Source organism: Ranitomeya imitator, chromosome 2, assembly GCF_032444005.1.
Source record: "Ranitomeya imitator isolate aRanImi1 chromosome 2, aRanImi1.pri, whole genome shotgun sequence".
NCBI classification, from domain to species: domain Eukaryota; kingdom Metazoa; phylum Chordata; class Amphibia; order Anura; family Dendrobatidae; genus Ranitomeya; species Ranitomeya imitator.
Genome location: NC_091283.1, coordinates 161,696,553 through 161,720,350, shown reverse-complemented (window position 1 = coordinate 161,720,350; position 23,798 = coordinate 161,696,553). Strand labels below are relative to the sequence as shown.

Below are 23,798 nucleotides of genomic sequence, written 5' to 3'. Positions count from 1 at the left end.
CCCCCCCCCCGCGCCCCGATCCACCACTGAGATAGGTTATATCTCAGTGATCAAAATAAAAAAAATAGTAAATGACCCCCCCCCCCTTGTCACCCCCATAGGTAGGAACAATAAAAAAAATAAAGAATTTTTTTTTTTCCACTAAGGTTAGAATAGGGTTAGGGTTAGGTCTAGGGTTAGGTCTAGGGTTAGGTCTAGGGTTAGGGTTATGGCTAGGGTTAGGTCTAGGGTTAGGGTTAGGGCTATGGTTAGGGCTAGGGTTAGGGTTAGGTCTAGGGTTAGGGTTAGGTCTAGGGTTAGGGCTTAATTTAGCTTTAAAAAACGCTTACAAAACTGCATGAAAAAACGCACAAAAACGCACTTCAAATCTGCACCAAAACTGCACTGTAAAAAACGCATAAAAACGCACAAAAAACGCACCTGCAGATTCTGCCAGGAGATGCAGATTTAGTGCAGAACTGCAGCAGATTTTTCTGCACTAAAGCTGCATCGTGTGCACATACCCCAAGTCTTTAGTAATTTTGGTCAGGGCAGTTTCAGTGGAATAATGGGGACAGAAGCCAGATTGGAGATTGTCGAAGAGCAAGTTAGATGAGAGGTGGGAGGAAAGTTTGGCGTGGACATGCAGCTCAAGGAGTTTGGGAAGTGAATAGGAGCAGTGATATTGGGCGATAGCTGGACATCGCGGTCCGGTCGACGGATGGCTTTTTGAGGATAGGCGTGATTATGGCATGTTTGAAAGCTGAAGGGAAGGTAGCAGAAGAAAGTAATAGGTTGATGAGAAGGGTTAGGGATGGGATGAGTGTGGGGGTGAGGTTGGGGAGAGGTGAGATAGGATGAGGTCAAGTTCACAAGTGGTGAGGTGTGGTTTGGAGAGGAGATGAGTAAGCTCTCCTTTAGTGATGTTAGAGAGGGAGGCTAGGAGGGAAAGGCATTGGTCTGGTATACAAAGGGGTCATGGTGGTTGACTCCGTGATGTCACATCTAGCACATAAGAGAGGACCAGAGGCTTGCTAAATAATTAGCGGCTGACGTGTCACCTTCCCGCTACGTGGACCGTCCATAGAGTTTAGCAATGCACTCTGCGGTTGTCTGTTTTCTTCTCGAGGTCATATAACTTACAACAATGTAACTGATCATCTGCAAAATAGAGGAAGTGAGCAGACCATGCATCTATACCCTCAGGCAGAGTTCAGACAGGCCCCAACCGTCCAGTATTACTAGTTGGTTACAGTTATTAAACGGTTACATGTCTTCTAAATTTCTCCAAAACTATAGCAATGCATAATCCCTCCCTGGTATTTGGGGGTTAATGTGACCCGAGCAGTAGTAAAGCCTTTCTGCTTAGTAACAGAGATAATTCATATTAAACCCAATTACTGAAATGCAATGAAAATCAATATTTGCCCTTTTTACGCCACGCTATTACCAGCAGATTTATGGTGAATATGGAATTTGCCAAGTCTGGCAGAAATTAATTCACAGATTTTTCTCTATTCAGGTGGTGACCCGACTTATCCATTTACTCGGAGAGAAGATCCTTGGCAGCTTACAGCAAGTCAACGGGCCCCTTACAGGTGAAAATCAGCATTTGGCTTGCCTTACTCTTGGCTGTTGGTTGAATTGACGTATTTAGGGATGTGGCGGACGGCCAGCTCCTCATAGATCATTTACTCATTATCACCACGCGTACAGATAGCGGAGGATGCCTGACACGTGGGACGGTGAGAGGGGAGCTGTGACTGATTGCTTTTCTGGTCTACAGCACTGTTGGTAATGGAGGCTGAGCCGTGATCTGTCCATGCGATATCCAGCGCTAGAGATTGTCGAAGGAGCTTGCTATCTTTACGAACATATTCTGATTCTTCTTCAATTATGGGACTGTGAAAACTAAAGTACCTTTTATAGGAAGCGATGATTACCCAGAAGTGCAAACTTTCATTACACGGCAGCCAAATGATGGAGGAAATAGTTTATATAATATTATGGGCAAACATCAGGCTCTCTGCTCATCACACATGCTCTATGTGAGGACTGCTCATAGATGAGATGAGGTCTCTGCTCATCACACATCCTGTATATGAGGACCTCTGATAGGTGAGACGTGTGGGACTGTTCATAGATGAGATGTGGTCTCTGCTCATCACACATCCTGTATGTGAGGACCTCTGATAGGTGAGACGTGTGGGACTGCTCATAGATGAGCTGTGGTCTCTGCTCATCACACATCCTGTATGTGAGGACCTCTGATAGGTGAGACATGTGGTCCTGATCATCACACATTTTCTATGTGGGGACCACTCAGAGATGAGACGTGCAGTCCTGATCATCACGCATTCTCTATATGTGAGGACTGTTCATAGATGAGATGTGGTTGCTGCTCATCACACATCCTGTATGTGAGGACCTCTGATAGGTGAGAGATGTGGTCCTGATCATCACACATCCTGTATATGTGAGGACTGCTCATAGATGAGACATGTGGTCCTGATCATCACACATTCTGTATATGTGAGAACTGTTCATAGATGAGACGTGTGGTCCTGATCATCACACATCTTGTATATGTGAGGACTGCTCATAGATGAGACATGTTGTCCTGATCATCACACATGCTCTATGTGAGGACTGCTCATAAATGAGATGTGGTCTCCGCTCATCACACATCCTGTATGTGAGAACCTCTGATAGATGAGACTTGTGGTCCTGATCATCACACATCCTCTTTTATCAGGGCCACTTACAGTGGAGAGTTGCTGTGACTCTTGACAGTGTTTTTTTTTATAGGACCTAAGAAAAGGTTTCTTGGTAATAATGTTCTGACTCATTCAACTGAGGCGTCGGCGCTGGGATGGATCATGGAGAGGTTGTTGGTGACAGCACCCCGCAGCGCACTGTGACCTTACATGGCGGCTCCTGAGCCCTGTTATATCATATTTAGTGCTGGGTTTTTGTCCTGCCGGCTGCAGCTTCTCCTCATCCTCTGCCCCCGCTGCTAGGTCAGGGACTATATTCGCTTGCTCTGGATGTTTCCTTGGTTACGATGTGGCGAGTCATCTGTCCCAGGTGAGCAGAAACTATCTCCGCTGAGGAGGGAAGTGGCCCTTACCTGCAGATTATTGTTCCGCGCGGCGCCAACCTGTGGCTGTTTGTGGTATAGGTGCTTGTGGAGCTTGGCATTGTGGGTGACCCTGCCTGATATGGGGCTGCCCCCTGGATCAGTGGTTAGTTAGGGGCAATGTCTTGTAGTCCTCCACACCAGGTGCTGTGCCCAGCATGTTTAGCAGCGGCCTAAAAGATCCGTTTTCGGCAGCGCCCCATAGAGGCTGGAAATGTACAGCTAAGGGCATGAGCACCGAGTCATCCTATTACAGCTTGCATCTATCCATGTAAATGGCCTTTAAAGAAGCTCAGAGTGACTTGTTTTATGTGCAGAAATCTGTCGGTGTGAACTGACCTTTACTTTAGGACTATATTTTTCGCAGTAGTTGCACTTTAAGCTGAATCCTTTTTATTTTTCTAAACCTGGCCCAGGGCGCGTCCAGTATTGCACTTGGTGCAAACTGAGCCATAAGCTTGTGGTATTTTGTTTTATCAACTCTCCTGGTAAGTGCAGATGGCATGTCTATGTCCTCTTTATGCCTCATAACTACAACCCCAGTCATACATCTGAAGCATTTTTCAGATCTGCTGTATACATTGCTGCTTAATTCTGGGGATGATTGTTGGAGATCTGGTCCTCCCAAATCCAAGAAGATGGCTATTGTGTCCACTGCCAGATGTTACATTTTAGCCCCTGAAATCTGCGCCAGCCTCGTTACCCAAATCGCTGGTTGTATCATTACATGCGAGTCCAAGTTCAGCCTAATTATCTCCTGTATCTGTGGCTTGTTAACGAAGCGTCCACGTGCCGCGTCTCTGAAAGTGTCGGCTGTATCGTGAATCAGCGCTTCACTGTCTCATCAATCACAGTCACGTAAATCCCCGCACGTCTTTCCCGTTGACCTGTGAGGGGGCAGATTCCATTTCACTTGAAAATTGTATGAGCCGCAGCTCGATTGTATTATTATTTTTTTCATAATCTTTTTTTTTTTTTTCCTCTTTTACGCAAACAAAAGCGTAGACGTATCTGATTGAAAGTATTCCCAGCAGGCAGCAAGGTATAAAGAGCGAGCCCCGCGGCACAGACCGGACCCCCAGCTGTCGCCGAGTCTTTTCAAGATGGAAGACTCGCTGGTTTCCACAATAAACATGTTGCATAATTTCAGCATTTTGTAAAGGATTCGGCAGCCGGTATCTACTGCTTCATAAATCTAGATTTAGTGCTCAGATACGTGCTCCTAAAGTTTAACCCCATCTGCACCTGAGCTCCTCTGCCTCCACCACTTCCAGGATAAGTCTTATCATGCACGTATACATGGACCCCTGCATTCCTCTTACTGATGAACGATGCCTCTTCCCTCCTGCCATCGTCCCATCATGTACAGTGAAACCAGAACACATGAGCTGCGCGCACAGTGAACAAGCCATCATGTACAGTGTAGCGTCATGTTACCCTTCTTCCTGCTGCACCACAAAATTGCCATTTTCCTCCCACATTGATGAACTGTCACATGGATGCTCTGTATTTGTACTTTCCAGGGATACACAATAAAGTACACATCTGTGGGTGACCACATTGGGGCACTGCTCTTGCTTCTCTCCCCAATTTCCTGATTTGGGGTGCCATAGGCCAGGCGCGTACATCGGGATCAATGACATGTACAGGGAACACATCACAGAGCACCAGTGCACTGAGCTTTTTATTACCCCAGGGGTTATCTATTTGCTCCCTACACGCAGGGGTCTTTCTACTCACCGTTTTTAACAGCCAGACCCCCAGCTAGTGCAGCTGATGATCTGCCAATACCTTACATTATTATGGGACCAGCGGGTAAAACCACACCTGCTAATGGAAGGATTAGATATTTCTGTGCTTACCTTGATTAGCTTTACTCAGAACCGACTTGAAAGGAGAGGAGACATCTTATGGGTTGGCATCCACGTCACACCACTTAATGTTTTGACCCCTATTGTGTTTTCATACTTTTTACCTTGTCCACAGGTCACGGTCTTGGCCTTCACACTACCGGCAGCAAATGGGATTCTGGGAATCCATCCAGTAACCTTTCCACGGTGGCCATATTACCGGTATCTGAGGACGTCCCTCTTACAGCCTTCACCCTGGAGCTGAAGCACGCGCTCAGCGCTGTAGGTGAGTCATCCGTGCGCAGAGAATGCCCATCCCCACCCCTGCCGACTGTTACAGTGCTGTTTCCATGTGTGTGTGTGTATGTATATATATATATAATTATAATTTTATAATTTTATGCAGCTCACCACCCTGGGAATTATGACTAAATTCTCATTCTGTTTATTTGTCCATCTTCCATTGTGTGTGACCATCTTGGCCAAAAGATGTTGGAAACCTCTGAGCAATGTAAATATCCTTGCTTTTCTATCAGATTGGCTTGGATCAGTAGCCCTCTGGGGCTCAGGATCCCTCTGATTGTCATAAATACATTTCCGGAGGAAAGGGACTCCGTAGAAAAAGTAAGCCCTTGGCAATGCTCACAGGTTTCTGTTAGGCTACGTTCACATTAGCGTTGCGCGCCGGTGCGTCGGCGACGCAACGCGCGACGCACCAAAAACGCTGCGTTTTGCGACGCGTGCGTCGTTTTTTGACGAAAATCGGACGCACGAAAAATGCAACTTGTTGCATTTTCGTGCGTCCGACGCTAGCGTCAAAAACGACGCACATGTCGAAAAACGCAAACAAAAAAACGCACGCGTCCCCTATGTTAAACATAGGCGCGCGTCGCCGCTGCGTCACCGACGCAACAGCGACGCACATTAGCGTAACGCTAATGTGAACGTAGCCTTACTAAACATAAAAAGACCCGGTCACTAATGTAAATGTTCCCGTATAAATCAGGAGGTTTGGCCGACCTTCTAATGTGTATTTAGGCTTCTTGACTCTGAGGTGATGTCAGGGGAGTAGAGTATTGGCAGAAGTGTGGATGGGACACTCTTCTCTATTAAAAACATGCGCACACTCGACCAATCTGAGTGTGCATATGCACAAGGCAGTTGAAAAACAAAGCTGTCGTCCAAGTGAGCGCCATTTAAGGTTTATTGGTGCCTTAAAAACGTGTCAGTTTTCCAGTATAAGAAATCTCAAGGGGGTTTGATTGTCTTATAGAGCCTATTGTTATGTAGATCAGACATGACCAAGGTCGTCATCTTACATGGATCTGTGACATACCAGAAGATCGTTCTCGCCTTCCTCTTTAAATATTCCAGTACTTGATCGGCAGACCAATGATATTTACATGGGGGTTAGTGAAGCGCTCTGTCTTGTCCTTTCAACGTGTTACAAATTGGCCCTGGTGTCCGATCAGTTGGCAGGTATTCCAGAGAGCTAAAGATCTTCCTGGAAAGTAATGATACAGAACCGATATATGTCTGGTGTAAGGCTATGTGCACACGATGCGGATTTGCTGCGGATCCGCAGCAGATTTTTCAGCGCAGAAACGCTGCAGATCCGCACTGTGATGTACAGTACAATGTAAATTAATGGGGTAAAAAAATAGCTGTGCAGACGTTGCGGAAAAATCAGTGCGGAATTGCTGCGGATTTCAAAGAAGTGCATGTCACTTCTTTTGTGCGGATATGCAGCGTTTCTGCACCCCTTCATGTTAAAAAACCACAGAAAATCCACACAAAATCCACATCAATTCCGCATAAAAAACGCACAAAATCCGCATAAAAACCGTCGCAAATCCGCGGCTGCGGATTCTGCCAGGAGATGCGGAGTTTGTGCAGAAAATTCTGCACCTCTTTTCTTACGTGTGCACATAGGCTTGTTTTTTTTTTCCTCACGTTGGTTGGTGCCAAACTCAGGGGATATGAAAGCCGGTTTTAATGAAGCTTCAGTAATCCGTCCATATCATGCGTTCACTCCAGCAATGTCCCTACTGAGTCATTACAGGTCCTGTACTGGGAGGTCGGCCTCTCTTGCTGGATTTTTCCATTTCTGAATCTGTGTGTGTTTGTCGTCCTCCTCCGTGATGCTGATGATTCGTCTCTCTGCCCACTTGCTTTTTGCCTCTGTGTAAGTGACTTATAATGAGTGGTAATAACATAGATTATCAATTGTTCATAGTTTCCAAGGAGACTCCGGTCACACAGACCTGGTCCCAGGAAAGGCAGTGTATCTTTACCTCCCGCAGCCCAAGCTTTATGACCACTGCTGATTATGGGCTTTGTGCTCTTCGGTCATAGCAACACTCTCTACCAGCCATATACACTGAGCACCCCACAAGACCGGCTGTATACACAGAGCACCCCGCAAGACCGGCCGTATAAACGGAGCACCCCACAAGATCAACCTTATACACGGAGCACCCCACAAGACCAGCCGTTTAAACGGAGCACCCCACAAGATCGACCGCATAGCCGGCGCACCCCTCAAGACAGGCCGCATAGCCAGCGCACCCCTCAAGACCGGCCGCATAGCCGGTGCACACCACAAGACCGGCCGCATAGCAGGAGAACCCCTCAAGACCGGCCGCATAGCCGGCGCACACCACAAGACCGGCCGCATAGCCAGTGTACCCCTCAAGACCGGCCGCATAGCCGGCGCACCCCTCAAGACAGGCCGCATAGCCAGCGCACCCCTCAAGACCGGCCGCATAGCCGGTGCACACCACAAGACCGGCCGCATAGCCGGAGCACCCCTCAAGACCGGCCGCATAGCCGGCGCACACCACAAGACCGGCCGCATAGCCAGTGTACCCCTCAAGACCGGCCGCATAGCCGGTGCACACCACAAGCCCGGCCGCATAGCCGGAGCACCCCTCAAGCCCGGCCGCATAGCCGGCGCACACCACAAGACCGGCTGCATAGCCGGCGCAGCTGCATAGCCGGCGCACCCCACAAGACCGACCGCATAGCCGCCACACCCCACAAGACTAGCCGTATACACAAGGCTCTCTGTTTTAGAGATGTCTCGGAGTCCTCTGTATGTCACAGTTTGGTCTGTCTTTCGGATCATCATTGATTTTGCATGTTTATTGATTAGATTGGCAAAACTGCAGATAAGACTGTAATGTGGGCAGAGGGTAGGTCAATACGCCATCAGTCTGCGAAGAGCTGATGGCACGGTAACAGCAGCCTTTCGTGTTTGTACCCTAAAGAACAAGGCATGGTCATTTTTTTTAATGACTTCTATAGGTACAGACGCTCTGGTTGCAGATTCTTGATTTTGGCTGTGTTCAACGTCCCAATTTTATTGGCAAATGTGTCAAAGTTCTCCAGAGGAGGGTCCTGTGTGACTGCAGACACTGCGCAGCTGGTGCCTGATTCTGTCTGACGTCCAGAGATGAACGCTCCTCTTGGCGCTCGCTTTCCTTGTTGTCGCAGGTGTCCGTGTCCCACTTATGATTCCATATATTATTAATGCTGCAGAGTTTTTCCTTTCCAAGAATATTTATTGAAATAACCCCATCTATACCAGGATGCATGTCGTATTGTAGACATCCTACAGAGTGGCTCAGGAGATGGCACTGCCCTGTGTAAAGCCCCCCAGACGCTGGCAACAGATCCGACACTTACCTCAGTAGGGGGCAGTAAATGTCGTCCTCTGTGGTGTTTCGTGGAGTCGTTCACTGGAGAATGACCAGGACATGGCTGCACTCCGGGTGCTCTGGGGGATGGAGCTGATTTATTGTATTAACAGAACAATCTTGTATTTTTTTTTTACATTGGTCTGCAAATTTTCAAAAGCTGAAATATCACATGACTGAAGCTGTAAAACTTACCTAAAGCTAGTCACTCTGTATTTGGGTGCAAGCCAATGTGACCAAGAGGGTACCTGCACCGTCTCCCTACCCCTGACACCTTTGCTGCGCCGCCTCCTTCTGCTTTCTCCGTGCAGCACTACTACCAGGTGGAGCAGCGAGGTTTCTTCATCCTTCACGACACGATCATCAGTCAGTGATGGTGCCTCCTAATGTCGTAAAAGCCTTTTACTAATAATGTGCCCCATGCCCGCGTGCTGTGCTTCCCTGGAGGGGGCAGATGTGTCGTGCAGTAAGTCTTGGAGACTATTGTGCAGGTGAAATGTAGGTCAGAGATAATCTCCCACTGGATTCTCCGTTTTTAGCAGTTCTTGATTCATTTTAGTGTGGATTTGGACGGATCAGAGATACTTCAACCAGGAGCTGAACTACATCTGCTGCTTCTCCTAATACCGGCCACCTTCTGCTTTTATGTTGGCATGTTAAAGCCGCACTTCAGCAAGTAATCCTCAAGACTGTAATAAAGAAAAAACGAGACCACAGAAGCCACAAATTAGTGACTAGTGACTTAGTGCAGTGATTGGGATACTATAGAGGGACAGATAGGTGTGTGCATATAATTAGATGTATAATGATGTTTTCTTTCCTCAGGCCCCACGTTGCTCCTCACCAGTGACAATATCAAGCAGCGTTTGGGCTCGGCAGCTCTTGACAGGTCCGTTCTGATGTCACTTTGTGTCTCAACCTCTTACTGTAAATGTATTTAGATCAGGTCATAGAAGACAAATATCCGTCCCTAGTGAGGACCGAATACCCTGCCGGTCCATGAAATGCACAGAAGGCCTGTGCTGTACTATTGTTGTGCCCGTGTGGTCAGCAGTGTGGCTGTAAGACTTTGCTGTCTCTTGCTCTAAGAATGAAGAATTGAGAAATCTGACCCCTGTCTGCTGGGATCAGAGCCCAATTCATTGACAGATGCCTCCATAATGTGCATTTGAATCCTTTGGCATCTACTAAGTGTCAACCCTTCCTGTGATTGGCTGTGACACCCCCACACTGCTTCATCCAGCGATCGTCTTCATGTGATCGTCTCTTGTTTTATATCTGGCAGTGTCCACGAGTATAGACTTTCCAGTTGGCTGGGCCAACAAGAAGACATCCACCGAATTGTCCTGTATCAGTCTGACTATTATCTCACGCCATGGACCCAGCGCTGCATTCGACAAGCTGATTGCATCCTTATCGTGGGGGTGGGAGAGCAGGAGCCCACCGTAGGGGAGGTAAGGGCCAGGACTTTGAACGTGCCAACTTCCTAGGTAAATACTTGGAACTCTCAGTGAAGGCGCTGGTCATACAGATTAATGAAATGGCAAAGCACCAAAACATTGTGTACTCCTGTCTGACCCTCAATACTCTCCCCAAACATCGGCTCATATATACATCTGGCCAGCAGCTCAGCCCGCATGTACAGATATAATTCTCAGTAAATCAATATTTCTTCCATGACGCAGCAGCCTGGTGTGCTGATACATGCGGCTCCATAGTAGCTGCTGTTCCAGGTCAGCCTTATTATATCAGTACTTTATCTACTGGGTATAGAATTCATGTCCTTGGCCTTTTGTAAGTGAAATATTGGTTTGATTTCCACTTTATTGAAGATCCTGCCCAGACGTGCACAGACCACATGTAATCAGCAGGAGAGCTCAGCTTCTCGGAGCCAGATATGCTGTGCGTCTAACAAGGTTTAGTGCTGATGGAGGCGGTGGGTGTATATTAGGACAAATTGTATTCAGTCACTGATTTGTACAAATTGAATTAACCCTATATAGACAGTCACATTGTAGCCCTAGTAAGGCTACGTTCACATTGGCGTTCCGCCAATGTGCGTCGCTGTTGCGCCGGCGACGCAGCGGCGATGCGCCCCTATGTTTAACATAGGGGACGCGTGCGTTTTTTGGGTGGCGTTTTTTGACACTTGCGTCGTTTACGACGCTAGCGTCGGACACAAGAAAATGCAACAAGTTGCATTTTCTGTGCGTCCGATTCTCGTCAAAAAACGACGCACGCTTCGCAAAACGCGTGCGTTTTTGCGTGCGTTTGTGCGCGTTTTTTTCGTGCGTCTTGCGTCGCCGACGCAGGGCGGCGCAACGCTAGTGTGAACGTAGCCTAAGCATGGCCCGGACTGTGAAGGCGGAAGTAGAAATGGATACATGAGAGAACACCTTCCAGCATTTTGGGGTCTCTGTAAGAGACATCTATTTGTTGTTTTTCTCATAATTGACACTTAAAATAAGAGGCTCCCATTCTAGTGAAATGCATTACTTAATTCTGTTTTTTTTTTCTTCTTATATATATGTAAGCTTGAAAAAATGTTGGAGAACACAGCCGTCCGGGCTCAGAAACAGCTGATCCTCCTCCATAAAGAGGACGGCCCCCCACCGTCCCGCACCGTAGAGTGGCTTAATATGAGAAGCTGGTGTTCAGGTCATCTGCACCTCTGTTGTCCTCACAGAGTTTTCTCCAAGAGAAGTCTGCCAAAGCTGGTAAAATGTTTAGGCACACTTTTATGATTTTTGTTTTGGACCTTCCATCAGTGGATGTGATAATAAGAAGTGATGGTAAAATGTATTCCCCCTATGGCGGCCGTGTGGCTTGTGTGATGGGGATCCTTGTACTAGTCATTTAATGATTTAAAGGTTCATGGAGGAATTTTCTATTCTGCAACTTTTTCAAAGGGCTTCCTGACTTTTGATGTGGGGGAAAAAAAACACATATTTGATTTAAATCCAAATGAATGACCCACGTACGCAATGTTGAAGAATATGGCCCCAAAAAATAGTCAGTACCACAATACAAAAATAAAGAAAAGTGATTTCAATAAATGGCAAGTGGCCTGTGTCTGTCAGTTAGCATTTCTCCACTTTTAATAGAAAAATTATTCTCGTTCAGGACCTGGTAGTAAACTCTGTTTTCTATTAGAGCTTTTTGCCCATAGCACAGACCAGCCGACATCTGAGCTGCCGGCTGCAGTAAACTGCACAGTGTCCTGCTGGTCGCTCTTAGCTGCTAACTTCATTGCAGGAGTGAGTGCTGCACTCTGACACTCATCCCTGCACAGACTGCAGCCTAGGAGCCGGACGCTGCTCAGGTTATTGCATCTCACAGCTCAGACCGCGGTCTGTCCGTGCTGCTGATTAACGGCATAAAGCTGTAACTGAGTGACTCAGGAGATGGATCTGCGCTCTGATCGTAGTCCATAAGCCGGGTATGTGCAGTATATATGTAACCCTGTTGTTCGGTGCAGTTTTGTCCGCCATGTTTATACCTCCTCTATAAGCGATTATAATATCGGAGTTGTTATGGTAACTGTCAGGCTTCCACCATCTGACTGGTGCGTCCGCACGGTGCATGCAGGGAATGAGACGCTCTGGCTTATGTCTTACTATACAGACTCGGTTTGGGATTTGTACTGACATTCTCCATTCTTACTGATGGAATTGTGTATATGATTAAGAAGGAGGAAGCTGCTGACAATTGTTTTACTTTACAGTCACTTAACCCCAAATTAGCAGCGCTTTACCTTCTAATAAACATGACAGAACGTGAGTAACGTCATTTCCATCAGTGAGTAATTATTCTGTATGGATTTCTCTGCAGATCCGCTCACAGTCTGCTGCTGACACACAGAGGAAAAAAAACACAAAATTCAGCTTAACTTGAGTTGGTACACATGCAGAGGTTAAACGCATGTTCACATTGGCCACAAAACTTTAAAACCTACAAAAGAAAAAAGTAAACGAAAACCCTGATGTAACTAAGTAAAAAAGCAAAAGTGCATTTAAATAACAGAGTTTTTAGTAATACTGTTTTTTTGATTAAAAAAATAGCACAAAAGCCATCCCACCTCGTCACGGTCACTCTGATCGGGACAGTCCTACTCTGATCGGGACAGTCCTACACTGTCTAATATTAAAACCTTACATTGTGTCAATGTTGACCTCAGTGTGAATAAGGGCAGACAAAAGGACTGGGCCCAACCAGTGAAACACTAGACTGGGGAAGCCTTATATAGTCTCTAGCTCAGAAACAAGGATGCTGCTGACAGACCTCTAGGCTCACGTGCCATTCAGGAGACTCAGTGGCGGCAATAGTTGCGGCCATATTGATTGTCACACAGATTTTATAATCTTAAAAAACAACAACAATCTGATGGCATTATTTGTGTAACTATTCTGTTTATACTGTATATTGGGATTTATTGAGTTGTATGTTTTCTGTTTTGTTTGTTTGTTTTATTCCTACTGTGGCAGATTGAGATGTATGAGCGGGTGTCTCAGAAGCCACCAGAGCGCCATTGTGATTTCTCTCGCCTGGCCCGTGTCCTGACAGGGAACACCATCGCACTAGTACTTGGAGGAGGAGGCGCGAGGTACCGGCTTTATTTGCTTCTTCAGTGAGGAATTTGTTAGTGGTAAACCGATCGATAGCTTACAATTGGAGATGGCTGAATACATTTGCCTTGTTTAGGTTTTGCCCATTTATGGATTGACTTGAAAAAAATCAGGGTTTACTATGTTTATAATCCTGTGGCTTGCTGATATTGAAAGAAACTGGGCTCAGGATGTGAGAATGCCATCTTAAATATTATTATTATAGCGCCATTTATTCCATGGCACTTCACATCTGAAAAGGTGAATACATAATACAAACAAGTACAATAATCTTGAACAATACAAGTCACCGACAGGTACAGTAGGAGAGCGGACCCTGCCCACGAGGGCTCACAATCTACAAGGGATGGGTGTGGATACAGTATGTGAGGGTAGAGCTGGTCGGTCAGCGGTATAGTGAAGTGATGATTACTGAAAGTTGTAGACTTGTCGGAAGAGGTAGGTCTTCAGGTTCCTTTTGAAAGTTTCTCCAGTAGGTGAGCTTCTGATTTGTTGGGGTAGAGCATTCCACAGTAGGGGTGGTGCACCGGAGAAATCTTGTATGTGAATGTGGTAAGATGAGATGAAAGGGAAGTCGAGAAGGAGATCTTGTGAGGATCGGAGGTTGCGTGCAGGTAAGTACCGGGAGACGAGGTCACAGATGTATGACAGAGACAAATTGTGGATGGTTTTGTATGTCATGGCTAGGATTTTGAACTGGAGTCTCTGGGCAATGAGGAGCCAGTGCAGGGATTGACAGAGGGGAGAGGCTGGGGAATAGCGGGTGGACAGGTGGATTAGTCTGGCTGCAAAGTTCAGGATAGATTGTAGGGGTGCGTTAAAAGGGAGGCCACAGAGCAGGCGGTTGCAGTAGTCGAGGTGTGAGATGAGGGCATGCACTAGTGTTTTTGCAGATTTTCGATTAAGGAATGTACGGATCCGGGAAATATTGAGTTGGAGTCAGCAGGAAGTGGAAAGGGCTTGGGTGTGTGGTTTGAAGGAGAGATCAGTGTCAAGGATTACCCCGAGGCATCGAGCTTGTGGGTCTGGGGAGAGTGAGTAGCCATTTACTTTGATGGATGGGTCTGTTGGGGGGTTGAGTGAGATGGGGAAAGATGATCAATTCTTTGTTATTCATGTTAAGTTTTAGAAATCTAGCACAGAAAGATGAAATAGACAGACATTGTGGGATTCTGGTTTGTAAGGAGGTGATATCGGGTCCAGAGAAGTAGATTTGTGTGACATCAGAATAGAAGTGGTACTGAAAGTGGTTGATCACTACTAGGACAACCCCTTCTTGATCAAAATGTTTGGCACCCATAAAATAATAAAGCTTATATTCACCTCCCGTGCCCGCGCCGTTCCAGCGTTGTCGGCACTCGCTCTCTCAGGGCTCTCGTGCGGATGTTGTGATGTCGGCGCCCAATTATTGTTGGCGTCATTGCCCCACCTTTGGACAAATCGAACATAAAAATGAAATCCGTGCTGCAGCTGATCTCGGACTTCCTCCTCCTGCTCAATTTGACAGGAGGTGGGGACCGCGATACCAGCACTGATTGGGCACCGGTGTCAGAAGAACCTCACAGGAGACTGAGTGCTCACACCATGGGAGAGGCACCAGCAGAGGAGGTGAATATAAGCTTTATTATTTTATGGGGGCCAAGTGAGGAGTATGAGAAAAAGTTGTCCAAGTAACTTCTTGAAAGCCATTGGACTCGGAGTTCTCCCAAGCCAAAGGTGTAGATGGAGAAGAGCACCAGTCCTAGAACTAAACCTTGGGGGCACAGACTGGGTCAGATGAGGAGGTGGTGTGTGAGTGGGAAATGCTGAATGTTTGGTATGAAGAGATCCAGGATAGGGCCATGTCTGTGATGCCAAGAGATGAGCGAATCTGTAGTAAGAGGGAATGGTCCACCGTGTCGAAGGGAGAGGACAGGTCCAGGAGGAGGACAGAGTAGTGTCTCTTTGATTTGGCAGTCAGTAGGTCATTGGTGACTAGGGCAGTTTCGGTGGAATGATGCAGTCGGAAGCGGTCCAAGAGGGAGTGGAAGGATCGTTCAAAATGAACTTCATGTTCCAGTAGTTTTGTGGCATAGGGGAGAAGTGATATGGGGCAATGGCTAGACAGATGGGATGGGTCAAGGAAGGGCTTTTTTAGGATGGATGTGATCGAGGCATGTTTGACTCATGAGGGGAAGACACCAGTTGTTAGTGACAGGTTGAAGAGATGGGTTAGGTTTCGAACAGGATCAGATCAAGTGCATAGGTGGTGAGATGTGATCTGGAGAATAGAGAAGAAAGTTGATCTTCTGTAATAGTGGAGAAGCTGGTTTTGCAAAACAGCGCCACACCCATCCATGGGTTGATTCAGGTACTACAGATTTGTACCCTTGACGTAAATGAAGCTACGGTAGGTTTCAATAACAACACACAATGTATGGATGGGGTGGAGCTGTTTCTGTAAGGCAGTAGCCATGTTTTTCTATTCCTGTACAACCCTACATCTCGCTTTCCTTACATTTTCTTTTTTTTTTTTTTTGGGCCATACACATTTCTGGCCAGACATCCAATCCTGTCAATTTAATAGCAAGTCGATTCTCTGGGAACTGTTCCAAGGAATAGTAACATTAGTGTAAGCAATACACATGTTGTCAGGGTTTATTAATGACCTTTCCGGTCCTGAGCTACTTACACAGGATTTTCTCCAGCCTGTGTTTTCTTTGTGATACCAAAGACCCTTTGTTCCCTCCCCTGCAGGTAACTGAAATAATACGGCGATGAGGATGAATTGGCATGTTCATTCCATTATCCTTTCTTCTGCCATCCAGCACATTAACCACTTTAGCGATCACATAAAGGGCTGGCAGCCCGCAGCGCTCTTCCCTCCATAGTCTTACGTCCTGCAGGGAATTTCAGGTCGGACTGTAGAAACAGAGGATACTGTTCTCCCCAAATTCAGTGCCACCCCCACATATGTACTCAGCGCGTAGGCAGGGCATCTGTTCCCGTCTCTCGCTTAAAGGGCAAACGTCACATTGTCATCTTCAGTCGTGAGCAGAATCATGTCTTTATAAGGGGATCGCTACACATGCTGTGAACAGTCCTTTATGGGTGGACTCTAACAGTCTGTAAAGAGCATAATCTTGAGGGGAGCGACGCTGCCTGTTTTTTTTTGTAATATCAGATGCTATTATATGCCACTAGACCAATCGCTTCCAAAGTCTTGGTAACTACAACTCCCAGAATTCCCTAAGACTCAACTATTCTCCAACATAATACAATAGAGTCCTCCAGATATTCGGAAATGATTGTCACTGTATGTCATGGTGATGGCTGTATGTGCTGTTTTTGCTGCTTCTGAAGGACGGCTGTTAATCCCACGTGTTAGTTCAGTTCTGTAGATGCAGAGAACTGGAGTGACCAATGACACGAGAAGGTCTCCATTGTGTGATTGGCACTTTGCCTCTGAGGTAACATTTTCCTGCATGCCCGGGCACACTGGGTAGATAAGTGAATAATGAGCGCAGTCTCCCTGATCTGCCCAAAGGCAGCACTTAAGATCCTCCATGACTGATTGCCATGTTTAGCCATCATGTGAGGGCTGCGTCGTCTGTGGATTTATAGGGACTGGATCGTCTGTGGGCACAACATCCTACCTCCTCGTCCCCTGCAGGATCGGTTCGGTTATGTCATTGAAAAGGTTAATTATGACTGACTGAATTGGGAACATTATTCCTGAGCCATAACTACATTTATTGGGCATCACCAGTAAGCTTCCAGTAAGGATGGGGGTAGGTACATGATACTGTGGGACAGAGAGGGGTCTGCTGGACTGATCATTAACAAACCAATGCATAGAAGTGACATTTAATGCAGCATTTACCATAGTAAAGGTTCGCTGCTGCTCTGCAGACTATGATCCAGGACACGTTATTATCCTATATCGCCCTGCTGTGACTCGCATACATTCATGGTAATGTATTGACATCACTTCATTATACAGTCTATTTTGTAGGATATTATACAGTTAGATGGTGGTACCTGACAGTAAAGTCTGATTGTGAAGCAGTTATAGTAAATTGCTGTGTGATCAGATCTCGGCTGATCGTTGGGGGTTTGTGGATCACTATCCCATTATTACAATGTTATTTTCCATGTAGATGACATTGCATAAGACGCATCCATAGGGTAGGTCTAAACATACTGAAAATGATCAGGGTGGCAGCTTCTACGGTCGGCTGCAGATCCATCACATGCTGCCATTAACAGATTACACGGCAAGAGAGGCCTTGTCAGAAATGATGACATGTAGGAGATGAGCGAGGTCCTGTGTTGTGTAAATCTCAGCAGTACATGTGATATAACTACCCCCGGAGCCGCTCACACAGTGCACACACCAGATAATCTGCCATAAACATGGTGCAGACATTACCCGCAGCGACCTTTATATCCTAAACCAGACTCTTGACGTGTATTTCATCTGTGCCGGCCGCTGAGTATATGGGAATTGTGCTGTGACTTCCATGTGATGACATCTGGGGCGCACATAGGAAATAAGAGACAGACATTAGTCAGCTTTACTATCCATGCACCATCCTTCAGGATCCCTCGTGGCTCTGTGCAGGCTCTATGGTAGATCAGGGGTAGGAGAGAAACTATTCTAGGCAGAATGCAAAATGGAGCATGGCACAGAGGTGTAAAGTGCTGGTGAGCAGCCAGTCACATGCCTATAATGGGGGATGCACACAGATGACGCTTCTTTAGGGCCAGTCCCACAGTTGTAGACTGGTACTGCACGGCTCCTGTTTGACATCCACTAGATGGATGCCCAATGCTATCGCATCGGGAGGGTGGTAATGTCACGATGGGGCAGGCATGTGGCGCTTTTGTTGCCTAATGGCATCCTGTGATAATCTAATCACTTTTGCATCAGGGGACTCATGTGCTTGACGCCTTCACTTATTTGCATTGTTTTTGTCCCAGCGATGCTGTTGCACTTCAAGAGTCTCATTTGCCCTTTGTTGTCTTCGACATTGTGCCTTTGCTGCTTTCGTTTCATTGTCATACTTTTTAGGAGGAGCCATGTTGGCGTTGATATTTGCTTTTTAAAGGGGTTTTCCCATGAACAAAAGTTAATTTTAAAAATTGTCTGTGTCTGACTGTGTACCGAACATACCACAGCTCCTGGGCAGGGGAGGAAGCAAAAGACAGTACTGAGAGTACAGCAGGAGATCGCAGAGGATACATTTTGTGAGGTAAAATATTTTTTAAAAACAGTCAATGCAATATTTTACCTCACAAAATGAATCCACTGTGATCCCCTGCTGTAATGTCAGTATTGTCTTTTGCTTCCTCCCCTGTTCAGGAGATGTGGTATGCTCCGTACATGGTCAGACACAGTCAATTTTTAAAATGAACTTTCATTCATGGGAAAACCCCTTTATTGTGACCGGCTGCCTCTGCCTGTAGACACGTTGTGCATCTGCCACCGGGATCAGCCGAATGATTCACTGCCCCTACGCGTAATTCACGCAGGCGCAGCAAATCAGACCGCCGCCATCTTTGTGCAGACAGATGGCTGCGGTCACATTAAAACTGTGCATACACTCCTCCTGTACAAAGATGGCGGCAGTCAGTTAATCATTCGGATGATCCCAGTGGTGTCGTGTTCGTGACGGTGTTCCACTGGTGGTACCGCGCAAGAGGCTGTGTACGGCGTATACAGTGTGTGTTGCGTATGGTGTATACAGTGTGTGTGGTGCGTATAGAGTGTGTGTGTGTTGGTGCTCCGCTGGTGGTACCGTGTGAGAGTGTGTGTGAGGTGCGACTGTTCCACTGGTGGTACCGCGCAATAGGTTGGTACCAGCAGCAGTTTCCATATGGCGGTCGGTGAACTTCCTCCGCTTGGAATTCTGGGATATGGTGGCATCTGGACAGAACAGGAAATGAAAACATTACAAGGCAATTATATAAATAGATACTATTCTATCAGGCGCCATCCTGCCAAGATATTAGGTTCTAATTTGCCCTTGTGTAAGGAAGTTTGGCATTTTCCTGTGAGTTTAAACAAATTTGATCCCGCTTTCTATGATTTGCTGCCTACAAATCAAAAGTTGGGGCTTCAAGCAATAGATAAACTCCTTAAATCTTTAGAAGAGGAGATTGTGAATGTCGCACATAGAGACTGAATCTGCATCTGCTGGATGAAATGTAGGTATAGAAGTTGCTGAATAATTAGACTTTACAAAATGGGATGATATTTAACTTTACAGTCTCCAAAATGGGAATAATGCAACCAACTCTGAGTAATTTGTCCCATTGGGTCACCGCAGCTTTTGTCGGATAACTGGGATTTGCAGCTGTAGGATTAGCGGGGGGGTGGCATGTTCTGTGCAGATCAAGGCACAGACAAAAAAAGCCGACCCTTGTGGATAATGTCTGCTGATCACTTCAAGGGCAGTGAAATGGCGATATATGTAAATCTGGCTAGCATCTGACAGCCCGTAGTCTGCGTGTATTTGGTGGACGCCAAAATTTCTGTTTACAGTGAAGTAATGCCAACTGAGTGGTATAATGATGTCTGTGCGAGTGGTCTCCTCCATGTGCTGTCCGGGGGGGAGCACAGGGGCTACACATCTAATGTGGAAGGAAATAAACTCTTAATCTCTAGTAGTCATTAAAATTGGCCGATTACCTATGTGAGTGCCCCCCATATACCTACTTTCGGAAGCTTTCAGCCTTATATTTTTGTGGCAGATGTTTCGCTGATCCACCTTTGTTTGTTCTCAGGGGTTGCTCTCAAGTAGGAATCATCAAGGCTCTGATAGAAGCCGGGATTCCCATCGACATGATTGGAGGGACGTCCATCGGGGCCTTTATGGGAGCGCTGTACGCAGAGGAGCGCAGCTTCAACCGCATGAAGATCCGAGCCCGGGAGTGGTGCATGGTGGGTCGCTCCCCTGGAGGCCACTTTATTAAGATTTACAGTTTTCAATATTAGGTGCCAGTCCCACACCCGCTTGTACAATCATTAAAAACAACTGTAATGAATATCTTTTGGACACGTTGCAGCCAGCGGTGTAACCTGAGGCCACACCACAAGGTATATAATAACCTTGCCAGGTACTGTCTACTTATGGCGGGTGACTGTAGCCTGAGTGCCCCCTATAGTTACTCTCCTGGCTGTCTCGTGCATTGACCTCTATGATCAGTGGTGCAGAATACCTGCTAATATCGCCTATTACCGTATCTGCAGACCATGCAGACGTCCTGTTGGGCATCACCTATGGGGGCTTATAGGTTACAGAATGTCATTTTTGCCTGTCTGATCCTGTTGCAGCAAAAGAGAAGTTGCTCCAGTGCTGTGTGGCAGCCACTCTTCTCACCATGCCACTGAAGTAACACACGTGGTGATAGTGGTGGTACTATAAAGTGTATATGTTCATTGTTTGCCCAGAATTAATCAGCACCGCTCAGTGAATGCACAGCATCATTTACTGATATCATTACCATGCTGATCCTTCTTCACTTACACGGTCCCCATCACATGGAGTGGCTCCTTGTTCTACAGTATGTTATTTTTTTTGTATGTTTTGTCCTGTATCTACCTGTGCAGCATATCTAATAATGGCATTACTGGCTGCAAAGCTGAAACTGAGCCATATAGAGGGAAATGCTCGTTTTGAGCTAGATGCTATGTGACATGGCACTAAGCGGGTCACCAAGAACTAATTGCTATGACTGTATGCCAGGACAGGATTCCCATCCCGTAGATTGGTAGCGCTGCACAGAGCACCCGGGTAGTGTCTTCATAATGGAAGTCAGGCCCTGTGAAATGTAATGCGGGACATGAATCCGATCTGGGCTTGGCTGGATGAAGGTAGCAGAGGCGACTCGGGCTGTTAACTCTTCCACTTCACTGTAGGTTTTCCTGCAGTCGTGGCTCATAGCACAGGTAACATGTGTTGTCCCAAACGCCACCCTGTGAAGTCTGTCTACATAGCCAGTACACTTAAAGGCTCCAGCAGAAGAGGTGGACCATATGGTATATGTTTTACAGACTTAAAGGGATCCTGACAGCTGATACACGCTGCCCAAACCACAGTCATTATTGCTACCATGTGCTGTGGCCTTTAAGTAAAACCGATTTGGACCGAGCCGTTTGGGTGACTAGTCGAGATGGGTCCCTGGCGCTTCTCTCTATAGTACAGGGGGTGAGAAGAAGCCATTGGGGACCAGCCTCTAGGATTGGTCACCCAGTTAATGACTGACTCTTAAAAGTATGTTTTTCCTCTGAAATGCCACAGTATATCCATAGTGACACCTACCTGGCTGTAATGGCAGAGGCAGTGAATAATTCATGCTCCCCGTAATTCAGGCAGTTTACTTCTGTTTTCAGCTTCCTTATAATAATATAGAGGCATATGGGTGAAATCACTGGATAGGAACTTTTGGTGCAAAGTAAAGGAAAATATATTCCTCTTTAATATAATCGATGACGCTCCTCCACCTCTTTGCTGTGAGTCTTGAAATAAACAGCTGACATGTCTGTCTGGGTGCCCATAGACACAATATCAGAACCACAGTCTTTTAATCAGGGTGGTCCGGCAGCATGTCCATAGCAACCAATCCGTCTCCATCCAGATTCAATGAAGACGGACACCACAGAACTGGTGGTAAGACAGCGGGGCCTGTCGATGGTACAAGTTGTGGTGCCTAAAGGCAGAAATGTCCCAGATGTGGGTGTAGGATAGCAGGGAAGGCCGGCACTGCAGATCTTGGTCACTTTGGCATATTAACTGTGGATTTGTAAAACATAAGAACCTCAGAGCTGCAGTTGTAATCTGCGTTACTCCTGTCCTTTTCTACATCTCTAGCATGCTGGTTGTGGGTCCCTCAATGTCACACACAGACTCATAAACCAGATTCTTAAAGCTTCAATATACACTGCTCAAAAAAATAAAGGGAACACTAAAATCCCACATCCTAGATATCACTGAATGAAATATTTCAGTTGCAAATCTTTATTAATTACATAGTGGAATGTGTTGAGAACAATAAAACATTAAAATGATCAATGTAAATCAAAATGAATATCGCATGGAGGTCTGGATTTGGAATGATGCTCAAAATCAAAGTAGAAAATCAAATTATAGGCTGATCCAACTTCAGTGGAAATGCCTCAAGACAAGGAAATGGTGTTCAGTTGTGTGTGTGTTGCCTCCATGTGCCTGTATGACCTCCCTAAAACGTCTGGGCATGCTCCTGATGAGGCGGCGGATGGTCTCCTGAGGGATCTCCTCCCAGACCTGGACTAAATCATCCGCCAACTCCTGGACAGTCTGTGGTGCAAGTGGATGGCGGATGGTGCAAGACATGATTTCCCAGATGTGTTCAATTGGATTCAGGTCTGGGGAACAGGCGGTCCATAGCTTCAATGCCTTCACCTTGCAGGAACTGCTGACACACTCCAGCCACATGAGGTCTGGCATTGTCCTGCATTAAGAGGAACCCAGGGCCAACCACACCAGCATATGGTCTCACAAGGGGTCTGAGGATCTCATCTTGGTACCTAGTGGCAGTCAGGCTAATAATAATAAATAATAATCTTTATTTTTATATAGCGCTAACATATTCCGCAGCGCTTTACAGTTTTGCACACATTATCATCACTGTCCCCGATGGGGCTCACAATCTAGATTCCCTATCAGTATGTCTTTGGAATGTGGGAGGAAACCGGAGTACCCGGAGGAAACCCACGCAAACACGGAGAGAACATACAAACTCTTTGCAGATGTTGTCCTTGGTGGGATTCGAACCCAGGACCCCAGCGTTGCAAGGCTGCAGTGCTATCCACTGAGCCACCGTGCTGCCCTGCTACCTCTGGCGCGCACATGGAGGGCTGTGTGGCCCTCCAAAGAAATGCCACCCCACACCATTACTGACCCACTGCCAAACCGGTCATGCTGAAGGATGTTGCAGGCAGCAGATTGTTCTCCACGGCGTCTCCAGACTCTGTCACATCTGTCACATGTGCTCAGTGTGAACCTGCTTTCATCTGTGAAGAGCACAGGGCACCAGTGGTGAGTTTGCCAATCCTGGTGTTCTGTGAAAAATGCCAAGCGTCCTGCACTGTGTTTGGTTGTGAGCACAACCCCCATCTGTGGACGTCGGGCACTCAGACCATTATCATGCAGTTTATAACAGTTTGTGCAGACACATGCACATTTATAGCCTTCTTTTGCAGGGCTCTGGCACTGCTCTTCCTGTTCCTCCTTGCACAAAGGCTGAGGTAGCGGTCCTGCTGCTGGGTTGTTGCCCTCCACGTCTCCTGGTGTACTGGCCTGTCTCCTGGTAGCGCCTCTGGACACTACGCTGACAGACACAGCAAACCTTCTTGCCACAGCTCGCATTGATGTGCCATCCTGGATGAGCTGCACTCCCTGAGCCACTTGTGTGGGTTGTAGAGTCCGCTACCACGAGTGTGAAAGCACAACCAACATTCAAAAGTGACCAAAACATCAGCCAG

General features: G+C 46.7%; 1 protein-coding gene across 8 annotated transcripts in view; it reads left to right on the top strand.

Annotated features, from left to right (window-relative positions):
• The window catches only part of PNPLA7 (patatin like phospholipase domain containing 7), a 268,219-nt gene that overhangs the window by 224,261 nt on the left and 20,160 nt on the right, over positions 1–23,798 (top strand). For all 8 annotated transcript variants that reach the window (XM_069747682.1, XM_069747683.1, XM_069747688.1 and 5 more), the window contains 7 exons: positions 1,502–1,577; positions 5,105–5,254; positions 9,492–9,555; positions 9,952–10,120; positions 11,201–11,383; positions 13,151–13,269; positions 20,060–20,216. In XM_069747682.1, coding sequence (XP_069603783.1) covers positions 1,502–1,577; positions 5,105–5,254; positions 9,492–9,555; positions 9,952–10,120; positions 11,201–11,383; positions 13,151–13,269; positions 20,060–20,216 — 918 coding nt within the window. The remainder of the gene's footprint in view (positions 1–1,501; positions 1,578–5,104; positions 5,255–9,491; positions 9,556–9,951; positions 10,121–11,200; positions 11,384–13,150; positions 13,270–20,059; positions 20,217–23,798) is intronic.